The sequence below is a fragment of the Anthonomus grandis genome, chromosome 5 (genome assembly GCF_022605725.1).
Source record: "Anthonomus grandis grandis chromosome 5, icAntGran1.3, whole genome shotgun sequence".
Taxonomy (NCBI): domain Eukaryota; kingdom Metazoa; phylum Arthropoda; class Insecta; order Coleoptera; family Curculionidae; genus Anthonomus; species Anthonomus grandis.
In genome coordinates, this window is record NC_065550.1 from 24015514 (window position 1) to 24028083 (window position 12570).

A 12570-nucleotide genomic window follows, 5' to 3' on the forward strand; every position below is an offset into this window, starting at 1 on the left:
TGTTTGAGCTTTATTTCCTTAGACATGGACAAAAAGCAATCGACAAAAACGTTATAATAAGGGCAAGGAAATCTTAAATCCATAATTAATTATTTTAAATCCATATTAAATCTTGAGTGTCTTATGAAATTGAACGCGTTTAACGTGTTTTATTAAACTTAAAAGTTTACGAACAGCTTTATATTTTAGAAACTTTTGAAAAAATTGAGGGATTTACTACGTTTTTGACGTTTACGATGCTTGGGCTTTATTTTCGTAGAGATGCATAAGAAGCAATCGACACAAATGATATAATAAGGGAAAGAAAATATTAAATCTTATACTTTTTTATTAATAGTCAAGCTTTGGGTGTCTTACAAAATTGAACGCTTTTAATGTTTTTCATCAAATTTTAAAGTATAGGAACGACTTTATATTTTAGAAACTTGTGACAAAATTGGAGAATTTACTACAATATTTATTTGCTTAGACATGGACATAAAACCTAGAATAAGGGAAAAAAATATTAAGTCTGTAACTCTTTTATTACTAGCTACCATAAGTTTGATTTCTGTCTGGCATTTTCATATCTGTTTAAAATATATAAAAAAATTAAATAGAAACACATTTTTTTTTAAGAATATGGACAATTTGAATGCTTATTTATCATAGCCTTAAGAAATTTTATTCCTCGTATGCGCCAAATAAGTTTTAATAATAAATTACTTATTTTGTTAATTTTCAAATTAAAAGTGTTTATTAGGGCCCCACAAATCAATAGAACTAAAATTGTAACGACTTTATAGCGTTCTGTCTTGTCAATACGTTGATATGGTTTTCGCTGCGGTTTAATCTTCCCAGCAACCGCAAGATGGCAATAAATACTAAATCAATACGTAAACGTTTAGTAAACTTGAAAGGAGTCACTGAGCATATTATGGAGTTAAATTTTAATCAAGGCGGAACATTGGCTCGTTGTAGTAGACGTTAAGGAATTATAATATACACTGACCACTTTTTCTAAGAAAATTTACAAAATCACCGATTTAGGTTTATTAGTGATACCAGCTGAGCACATACATGTTATGACATACTTTTAGTAACTCCTGTGTTATGCAACACCTTTCAATAAAAAATGTGGTATTTTCTGTGCCAAAAGAAATAAAAATTGTGGTCATAAACTAATTTTGTTATTTTGAGTACGTCAAGATGGTTTTAAAGTCATATCAATTTAGTTAAATTTTTTTTTTAATTTTTATTTTACACTTTCCTACTGTTGTAACGCCAACACGTACGGTCTTAAAAAATAAACCAAAATTATTAATACCAGCAGTTTCTATAATATGGTCGTCGGCTTGTAACTAAAATCTGAGTTTAATACAAAATAACGCATTTTGTGCTGTTAGAATAGAAATTTTTAATAAATGCCTTAATTCATGAATTTTATCTAGTTTAATGTTTATGAGATTAAATTTAAAATATTTACAGTACAGCGGACAAGCATTTCAGAATTCATAAAAATTCTACTAAAAGAAAATCATTACAAATTGACCTTAATCCGTTAGGGCGCCTTGTAAGTCTTCCACTTTCCTTGATCCAGTTTTCTGTAAATCGTGTGTTCAAGATAAATTTATGTGATTTTCTGTTTAACTGGTAATGCCCAAAATTGAATGTGAAAATCTTCGCAGTAACGTAAGCGAATCAGTGGAAATGTAAGCAACTTTTCTCCGTACATCGATTCCACAACAATAGGTGGAAAATACATTATTGCTTGAAACTCTACATCTATTGTCGAACCATACATTTACAAGTTTAAAATGTAAATCTATTTTTCATACTGAATTTGTTTTATATTTAAAAATATTTATTTTACATTTGAGATTCTTGTTTAACATTTACATAATCAGTCTGGACGAAATTAATAGATTTTGTTTTATTCCAGGCAGTTAAGTCAATTTTTGTTCCACGAAAAGACGAAAATTCCATTAACTGCCTGGAATAAATTACTTTTTTTTCCAGACAGTTGAATTAATTTTCCTGATTTTTTTAATGTAACTTAATAAACAAAAATTTTTCCAGGCCTTTGAGACTAACATCAACTGCCTGGAGGAACTTAATTCATTACGCTTTCTTCCAGGAATTTCAGTACAGCTTTTGAAAAAAAATAATATTTACCTCAACTGCTTGGCCGATATTAATAGATTTTGTTTTTAGTCCAGGTAGTTGAGTTAATTTTTGTTTATTGAAAAGATTATAATTCCTTTAATTGCTTGGAATAAATTAATATTTTTTTTCCAGGCAGTTGAGTTAATGGTCCTGCTTTAAAAAAAGTCTTCCGTGCCTTTGACACTGACATCAACTGCGTGGAATAATTTAATTAATTATGCTGTATTCGAGGAATTTGAGTTTAGTTCTTGAAAAAATTGACATTTACCTTAACTGCCTGGTATAAATAAATTATTTTTACCCAGACCGTTGAATTAATTTCTCTGTTTTTTTCCAATGCAACCCAATAAGAAAAATAATATCTTCCAGGAATTTAAGATCAGTTCTGGAAAAAAATTAAATTACCTGTGTTAAACCAGGTACCTGTGTGAGTAACCAAAAAACGAATGTTATATATAATTAAAATTCAAAATTATTTATTAACTAACAATCATCAGAGTACACTAGTTATAAATTTAATTCACGCTGACAAAAGATTTTGATTATAATAACCGTAAAAATAAAGTAGAAAAATTCAATTTTCATTCTCATTCAGTCTTCTCAGTATGAGGTATCATAAAGAATGATAATAAGATGATGTTGTTTTTAATGTAATTGTGCACACTACGTCGTATAGAAATGAAATACAGTAGTGTTGAAATAAAAAGTTATAACTTTTTTTCGATAAACCATCTTACTAATTAAACAAAAAAACTGTGTTTTAAATTAAGTCATTTTCCAAATATTGCAATGCGAAAATTCTCCTTCTCCAATACGTCGATTTTTTCAAATATATTGGGCAGCGTTACTATACCTGAAAAAATTACGTAAAAGTTGTCAGTTATTAACATAAATCAGTGATAGATTCTGGTTTTTGCATGGAATTTTTTGTAAGTAAATTTCCTATTATTCCATGTTCATATTATTGATATAAAATCTTTATGTCAACACACACTAACTGTTTATATTAAATGTTAAAAACGGCAACGATCCTGCATTTGCGGTAACGGTCCCTGATATAGCAAATTTAAAAGTGCTCTAAAAATGTGCCTTTGGGTTTGGCTGGTGTGCCTCCAACCCAACCCAAACCCAATTTAAATTTTTTTATTTTAATATAATAGATTTAAGGCAAGCTTTTTTAAAGTACTAAAAAAAATCTAAAAATCGTTTGATCTTGAAATTCTAAAATTTTAAATCATCGATGATCTAGTAGAAACCGATTGTGTAGGTCAAATTATTAAACTAGACATAAGTGATTAGTGACATTAATAATGGGCGACATAAATAAGTCGGTAGAGGTAAGTGTCAATTATGGGGGATACTGATTGGGTACTAAAAATCAGAGAGAAGAGCTTCTCATATGTTTCTGTCAGGAACAAAAACTATTGATATAAGTAATACTTTTTTCGAACTGCCCGTCCCCCTTTCGCAGACTTTACACCTGGAAGTCGCCATCAGACTTGAAAGAAACAAAGGTAAGAAATCAGATCGACTTCATCACCATACCAGAAAGATTTAGAAACTCAATCACATCAGTGAAAACCTATCCCAAGTTGACGCTCAATCGGATCATGGCCCAGTGGTAGGTAAGCTGGTAATCAAACTAAAAGGTAGAGAAGGAAAACTACAACACCAAACTAAACATGAGGAAATTAAAGTATCCTAACATTAAACAACAAGTACGGGAATCCTTAAAACCATCGGAAACGTAAGTGAACCCGCAATGGACTTAATTTCTAAATGCAAGGAAATAACAGGAGCTGCTGAACTGACAAACAAGACACTTCTGTTACAGAATCATCTGTTACATATAAAGAAGGAATGGATAACGAATGAAATCCGCGATATGGTGAAGGAAAGAAAACATACATGCAAAAATCAAATGAAGTACCAAGAAACAATTTGTAATATAAAAGCAAAAATAAAGGAAGCGAAGGAACGCTGGCTGAAGGAGAAATGCGGTGAAGAGTTAACAGCTAAAAGGAAAACCGGCAATCCCTACCCGAGAATAATGTCTGCAGACAGAAACCTTATATCAGACGACTTGAAGCTCGCTGGGCACAAGAAAACCGATTTTCGGTCTGCAACTTATAATTCAAAGATGCAGAGACATGCGCAAAGACGTCCACTTGTGCTTCATCAACTTCTCCAAGACGTTGGATAATGTCAAACTTATAAACTCATGGAACTGTTCAGGAAGATGCATATTGATTGCAAGAAAGGATCTGCGCATAATAACCAGTTTCTATTGAAACCAAAGTGGTGAGATAAAGATGGACAACTTACACAGTGAGAAGATAAATATTAGAAAGGGTGTATAAATTCTCTTCTCTTCTGAAAAAATCTTCAGAGAAGCTGAGATGCAGAGGGTGAAGTTTCAGGGATAGTAAGTTAAAACGAAGAGATAATCAATAGTATCCGAAATGCTGATAATATAGTCATTATCACAAATAACTGTAACGAGCTCCAAAGACTCATGCAAAGCATATACACAACAGAAAGTCAACAGAAATGAAAACACGAATTGAAAAAGCACGAAACGCGTTTAACGATATGAAAAAATCCTTCACAAGCTAAATCTTAAAGAAACTAAAATTAAGACTGGTAAAGTGTAAAAGTAACGTATGTCCAGTGTCATAATTAAAATTATTTTTACTGTGTAATCGGGTAAATTAGTCCAGAAAAATACAATTTCATAAATAATACTTGGACAACTTTCCCCTTTATTCTAAACTGAAAGGGAAACAATGCCTATTCTACTGTTAAAAAATGTCTGTTTATGTCATCACGTTTTTCCAATTAAGCCATCAAATTCACATGAAATAAACCTAATAATAAAAGTTTTCTTAATAACATTAATAGCAGTCGTTAAGTTCTACTTAGACAATTAACTCGATTGGACAAGGCCTTTTCATATAGAACAAAAAACGCAAAGCCTTCTGTTATTTTCTTTATTGTAGACGCGTTTATAGAAGTGTGTCAAATTGGATTTATCGATTTCCTTCCGCCGATGTAACCCTTTTTAATTTAAATTGCTCATCGCAAACAAAACAAATATTAAATTCCGTAATGAGAGCGTTATTATTGGATTTGACAAAGCGGTATTAATTTGTTTCGTATGTTTCTTCTTTTCATATTTACAGCTTTTAAAGTATTTTTCTTTTTTCCTTTCAAATATTGGTGGAACAAGAGCAATTTATACTTTATTTAAAGCCTCCGTTCGCTTGTTTTAATTATGTTTACAAGGTTCACCTCATTACGCTTTCATTCACCCATTATGAGACACGAAGTGAATCATGTCACCTAAATTGCCAATTAACCTAACACAGTTATTGAACTGAACTTGACGCATTTTTTTCTCACACCCCCGCTCGAGTTTTTTTTATAACTCAAAAGATCCTATGTAACTTTTTTACCGCGTATCTAACTTAAATAAAAACACATGTTTCATGGTAATACATTTTATTTTACAGGAATAATGTCAGGGTAGTAATTGTGCGTGACATTGTTGATATAATTTAATTTTGGCACATATTTATATTTTATTTATCTGAGGACATGATAATATAATTGGCAACATTAAATTACAGCTTATCGTGAGAGAATAGGGCCTATTTCTTTTAGTTTTTTTCCTAGCAATAACACCATCAAACCTTCCAAAAAAAGAACAAATAAAGCTTTTCTAAAAGTGATCACACTAAACCTACAAGGCGTAATTATATCGATGCACTTTAATACTAAATCAGTAATATCTAAGGACACTGGCCATCTATTCATTCACAGCGTTTTATCACACAGAAAGTCCACGTTTTTGCTCTTTTATTTCTGTTCGTTTCGTGCTACTGCGATACTAAGGAGGTCCTCTTTATATAAATCTTTGAGCAGTGCTACCAACCGTTCTTCCATTTGGGCATTCCCTAAGGCCAAGTCAACCGAACCTACAAAAAAAAACTAAAAGTTACTATACATACTTTAAAAACTAACTATCTTACTGACCTATACATAATAGTAGTGCTAGAAGTTGCCCTTTTCTAAAATCTTCTCCGAGTTTCTTACGGTCATAATTCAACATTTCCTCGATGTCAACTTTGAGCTTTTTACAGTTTTCTACCAATTTTACCCAATAGACGTCCAGCAGTTCATCTGTATGTTCCCTCCTTAGGTCAGCTGACACGGAACTAACCAATAGCAGAGCCAGATCGTTTGTTGGTCTACTATAGGTCACCATTTGCCAGTCTAAGATGGCACACTGGCAATTCTAAATAATTATTGTGTTGAGAGTATTATTGTTTTTTTTTTGGGGGTTCAAACTTACCCCTTGATTTTCCTTGAACATTAAATTATTACACCAAAAATCCGTATGAGTAATCAATGCCATCGGTTCTTCAGCTCCCAGTAAGCTCTCAATAATTTCTTTGGTATGTGGTCTAAGATCGTTAAGCATATTTAAGATATCCTTGAGTTCATCTTTACTTTCTAGAAACTCAAAAAGCTGAGGGAGGCCCCTTTCTACCAGCTGCTGATAGGAATCTGATGCCTGAGATGTTTGGAACAGAAAGGGGTATTTTTCTGATAAAACTTGACCCTCTGTAACCTAAAAACTAAGATGATATGGGGCCAACTGAAACAAATAAATATCTTTCACTGACCTTTAAACATAATGATAAAGCATGGACCTTTGCAATAGCTTCCATGGCAGCCTTAGCTTGTCTCAGATCTAGTCCAGTGGAAAAATCCACAGACTGATACCCGTTGGGTTTAATGTTTTCAAGGACCAGGACGGATGAAGGGGGAATCGGTTCAGGCTCAGTTTCTCCAGGACTGTAGTGAGCGTAGTAACATTTTGGGATGGGCAGTATGAGATCAGTCTCAGAGTCCTCTTGACAGACTTGGTTCTTGAAGATTTCCAAGTCTGGAACAACCTTGAAAATGGCGAAGAAATGTTTTCTTTAACACCACCTATCAATTTTGCGATTAATAGCACACGGTTCACCATTAACAGTCAATTCAAAAGTAGGAGTGTATGACGTGTTTGATTGATTATTTAACAATTTATCCTTGTTTTGAAATTTGAAGCGAAGCTAGGTTTTATTTGTGTTGCTAAACGTGCCGGTGATTCAACGGTTATTGATTTAGTGTTTTTTTAATGTCAATTATTATTATGTGTTTGATTAATTAACTAACGTTATCATGAGCCATTAAGCGAGATAGGGCAATATTTCATATTTATCCAGTCCCTATCCATTAACTAATTAAACTTATCAAAGAATTAGTCATAACGAAATGATTATTTAATAAATATTTAATAATACTCTATAAGTCTCTTATCAAATCCCAAACATTGACTTTTTGGTTAAATTTAATAATTCAAATAAAATCCCAAAATCCGATACTTTACCTGAGTATAAAATTTGATTTCCCTTAAATCGAATTGAGCCTCGGTCACAAAAAATCTACTAAATGGATCCTGCGGCAATAACTTGATGATAAAATTGAGGTTATGGTTCGCTCCCTCGGGATCCCCTCTGAAATAGAGATGCCCGATAATAAATGATTGTGTTTGGGTAAACAAAAACGATAGGGGATTTAGAAATTTATTGTCTTAAGTTCTTAGAAGATGGGTTTGTTCAGTAATTTATGATGTGGAAATGCCAGAAAGTCTAATTTATATATTTATAATGTTTTCATCGATGTCTGTACCCTTATAATGATTTGTGATCAAACTTACCGTATACAATACGTAACGATAACAGCCAGAATATCCGAGAGCACACATTCTCCAGTTTCACATCCGGGTTTAACGGTGAATTCTATGATTGTAATGGCGGCTGATTCGGAAAGGTCCTTGTGGTGTTCCTTTAGGACTGCCAGGAGCCACTCTTCAGTCACCGGCCAATCAGCCACGCCGCTTGTGTTGTCACTGCAGTCATCTTCGCTGTCTGACATTGTGGACTTTGTGGTCATACTGTCATAGTACTCAATTTCGGCTTATTTAAAGTAGTTCAGTCTGTGAACAATTGGTTTACTTTTTTTTTTAAGTTTTACGTGGAAGTGAAATTAAAAAAAGCTGTTAGACATTGCATTACAGGCTGTGTAAAAAAAGGAGAGCAAGTTGATGATCAAAATTATTGGAGAAAAATAAAGATAAGAACAATTAATCTATCATCTCTAAAAAGAACAAAACAAACACTTTTAATAATTTATTAATTTTATAAATAAACAGAAAAGAGATAATACCTAAAACAAAGAAAATCATTTATTAAGAGGAAGTTTACAAAAGCTAAAAATAAGTTATGCAAGAAACTTCTAAAGTAATAGGCAAAAAACAAATCTGAAAAAGGCAAAAGGGAGTTCTAAGTATGTGACTTATGTTCAATTATTTTTTCAACAGAAATTACAAGTAGTGATGGCAAAATTTAAAGGGCCAGTATTATAAATATTTTTCAAAACTTTAACTTTAACCATCAAGTTACCCTTAGCAATAGAATGACTTTGACTCTTTGAGTCGTTATTAGGGCCATGTGTTACTGTCAAAAGATGATTTTTTCGTGTTTTTATTTTGGCTTGGCCGTAGATATACTTCTAGAAAGAAGGCCTCTACCAGCTAAAGAACTATAAAAAATGGCGGCATTTTATATGACATATCAGATGCTTGACAGTCCGGTAGTCTCGAGTAGATAATTTCGGTTTTTTACCGCCATCTATATGTCGAGGAATAGAAGCTTTTTCAGTGTTACGTTATATTCAAAATTATTGACAGAATATATGTCAAGAACCAGGATTTTTTATAAAGTTAACTTTAACTGATACCCAATCCACCCGATAAAGTTAACTTCAACTTTCAGAAGAAAAAAAACGTGACTTAACTAATTAATCATATAGTTTATTAACCTGCAAAAAGCATTTGACATAGTGAACTGGTATAAAAACTATATATTATAAGATTTCGTGGAATTTGACGGGCAAAGAAACAAATAATTTGCCATTTTTAGGACAAATTAAAGTTGATAAAGATAAAATTAAAGAAAGTATATATAATAGTAAAATAAAAAAATATATACTTGAAATTTTAGAATTTGTTTGTTATTTAACAAAAAAACAGTCACAGTGTCTAATTTGTGCAAAAAGGGAAGATATTGAAATTTGTAACAGATTTCATGGGTTCTTTTATTTAATAGATTTTTTTTTCAATGTCGTTATTTATTTTTACGATTGCTTAAACAAGTAGTAGTTTTAGACCAGAATATCAGATGGCTATCCATTCCCCTATAAATGCCAGACCATTTCACTTTTACTTAATATTTTCATTATTCCCATTTTTATTTAATGTATTTTAATAATTTTTACCCTACCTAAGAAGTTACAGTCTTTAATGGTTTTGAAACTTTTGGACTAAAATACCTAAAAATATTTCCCCACGACCACATTGTTATTTTATTGAAATTGTCAATGGACATTAATTACTCATATATTCAAAATTATTCTATTTGATCTTAGTTGACCTACTTATACCAATCCTGTATAATTGATTAAAATTTCTTATACATATTTCTTAAATTAGTACGAGTGTAGTATCCTCCAGTATCCTGGTCTACAATAGGAACTAATATTCTATAGAATATACATTTTCGAGAAAAGCCAGAAAATATCTTTTTTTACTATCTTTTTGATTATTGTATTTATGTTAATATTATTAAATCATTTATCAAATTTCTTATTTTTTATTGAGTATGATTTCATACCATTTTTCCACAAGAATAGTTGGTTATTTGGGATTATTTTTACAGTAATACAAGAAGTAACCATTTCCTTGTGATCCAGTTCTGAGCATGATAGGATTTAAAAAAAACGCTATAAGGGCGTTGTCAGGAATTTTAGAACATTTCCTTATCTATGGATTTCCGTATATATTTTTTTAATTTTTTAAAAAGTGTACTAGCTCGCTTTACCAGGACATTTCTCTGGCTAACTGACTTAGTTTGACATTTATAGTCCAAGAGCTTCTAATGTATTTTTTTATTATTTAGACATTTTTGACAGATTGTATTAAAACTGGAAAAATCTTCAAATTTTTGCAACCGTTTTTTTTTATTAGATTTTGAAGTTTTCTATGTATTGGTGTAGCTATCAAAAAAATGTTCACTTTTGAAATAAAATTCATTAAGTGGAACTTACCTCAAAAAACTCAAAAAATAATATAATTAGATATCACAAAATTTTAATTAATAACCCGTAACACAATAGCGATAATAAATAAATTAAAAAAAAAACAATTTATGGCGGGAATCTGGGTCATGGCTTTTGTTTTTTAAGTGCCAATTTCCAAGCAAAAAAATATCCTACATTAGTGACATATTATCTAGAAACTGTATAACTTGGGTAACTGCTGAATCTATGATTTTTGTGCAAGAAACTTTTAAAAATATTAATAAAGTTAATAACTTTATTAATTAACTTTGTCGTTAATGGTTTTGCTTAGCAGTTTCAATACTTTTTGCATGACAGTTTTAATCACTGTGTTATCAATTATATTAAGGTTTCCTTTATATTGGTGTAGTTATTAAAAAGAGCTTTTTTTAGAAACTTAGGTAACTATCTTTTTTTGAAAGAAAAACTCATAAATTAAAATTAAAAATTAAAAGCAAAAATGGTCTAGAAACTCACAAATATCCGAATTTACTTATAAATAAAAAAAAATAAATTACGAAACAAAAAACCAATATATTTACAAACAGAAGTTAAAAAAAACAAATTTATGGCAGGAATCTGGGTCATGGCTTTCGCTTTCTACCTGCCCATGTCCAGACAAAACCGTCTTACATCTTGTTTAAACCGCTTTAAAATGTTACCTTTAATTTACCCAAACAACACTAAATATTCGATCCAATACCCCTTTCAAAATATACTTTATACAACCGAAAAAAAAATGCAACGCCCTACCGCAAAAGCAGGAAAGTGAACTGAACTGGCAGCCCTTCCTCTAGAAAACGCGCGCGCGATTGAAACCTCCGGTTGATTCTCCTGCTGTTGCTACGCCAGGCACGACCAAACTGCGACTGTTTAGCGCTTTCGGATATTCTCTCCGTTCTGGATATTCCGATGTTAACCTATTAGCAAAAAAAAATGAAAAAAGCCAGACTGGAGAGAGAGACCAGCAGCACACGTCGTCTGATTCGGATCGCGCGCGCAATATGGCCAAAGGTTGAACTCTTACTGCAGCCCTGCATAGGCGCGTAGGGAGATGAAAATCTCACGGCAGTCAGGGCCGATAATGGCTTGGGGGAATACTGATTATTGGGGAGTTGTCTTTTGCTTTGTACGATAACAGGATGAACATATTAATTAAGGGTGATGTTATGTATCTGCCTCGAGCTCATTATTTATTAGATTATATATATTGCTTTTGTTAAACATTGATAAAGGGATAAGCCTGGCTAGACAGATTTTAAGCAATTATAATGAAGGTTTTAAGGCTTTTTAATTACTGTTTTGAGCTTAATATAATGAGTAGCCTAATTATGGAAATAATTCACTTAGCAAACAGCAGATATAAAAATAAGTTCAATCATAATTTAAATGAGGGCGCGTTAAAAACACTCGAACCCGCCGATTGATATTTTTAGTTGCGCATTTGTAGGAATATTTTTTTTATAAGAGGTGTTCAAATCTTAGAACACTGAAAGGCTAGAATTAGCATTGCCGTGGAACTATGAGCAGTTTGTTTGCTCGCAGCATTTCTGATGCAATGATGCCAAATGCTTGTGTAGAAATTGCAAAAAAAAACAGATAATATCATAAAAATTGTACACTTATTTTGACAGGTGAAAAATAACGTACTTCATTAGTGTCGAGACTTATCTAACAAAAAGCATTTTTAAGGAAATTATATATTTTATAATTATTATAGATTTCTTAATAAGTTTTTATTATTCTACGTTTATAAAGACGGTTGTCCCTTGATATGATGTTCTGACAATATCGATATTTACTTGTGAAAAGATCTTCTTGAATCGCCTTTTTGCCATAGTGCGGCACAAACGGCATCAATTTTTTACAATCGTAACAGTTCAAAAAAACTTTTTCAACCAGAAACAAACCAAAAAACACAGAACTTCACAAATGCCGAATGTTAACACAAAGTCGTTTGTCAAGATGACATTTCGGACGATGACATCAGCTATTGCCTGCGATATTGCCATTTCAAATTATTAGGAATAAGAATGTTAATTTTTTTTTTGGTTTGAAATGATTTTTGCGCTTAGAATAACATATATCTATTTCTACTTTTTATTTTCAATCCAAAATCCGACATCAATAAGTTAAATTAACATTATTATAAGTGTTGATATATAGCCTAAAATTTCCTCTTTTGAAAATGTGTGTAAG

At 31.6% G+C, this 12570-nt stretch overlaps 2 protein-coding genes across 7 annotated transcripts in view; one reads left to right on the plus strand and one right to left on the minus strand.

Moving 5' to 3' along the window:
- Positions 1-12570, plus strand: part of LOC126735887 (E3 ubiquitin-protein ligase RNF19A-like) — a 60547-nt gene that overhangs the window by 34493 nt on the left and 13484 nt on the right. The window lies entirely within an intron of this gene.
- On the minus strand, positions 5611-12330 carry LOC126735889 (uncharacterized). Of its 3 annotated transcripts, none has more exons than XM_050439992.1 (7): positions 12174-12330; positions 7913-8191; positions 7583-7709; positions 6834-7106; positions 6500-6778; positions 6181-6442; positions 5611-6122 (listed from the first exon to the last, which is right to left on the minus strand). In XM_050439992.1, the coding sequence occupies exons 2-7, from the start codon at positions 8146-8148 to the stop codon at positions 6004-6006; spliced, it is 1296 nt and encodes a 431-aa protein (XP_050295949.1). In that variant the 5' UTR covers positions 8149-8191; positions 12174-12330; the 3' UTR covers positions 5611-6003. The 3 variants fall into 3 exon arrangements, with proteins under 3 accessions (XP_050295949.1, XP_050295950.1, XP_050295948.1); XM_050439993.1 differs by lacking the exon at positions 12174-12330 and adding an exon at positions 11034-11406; XM_050439991.1 differs by lacking the exon at positions 12174-12330 and adding an exon at positions 11125-11404 and having other exon boundaries at positions 5612-6122.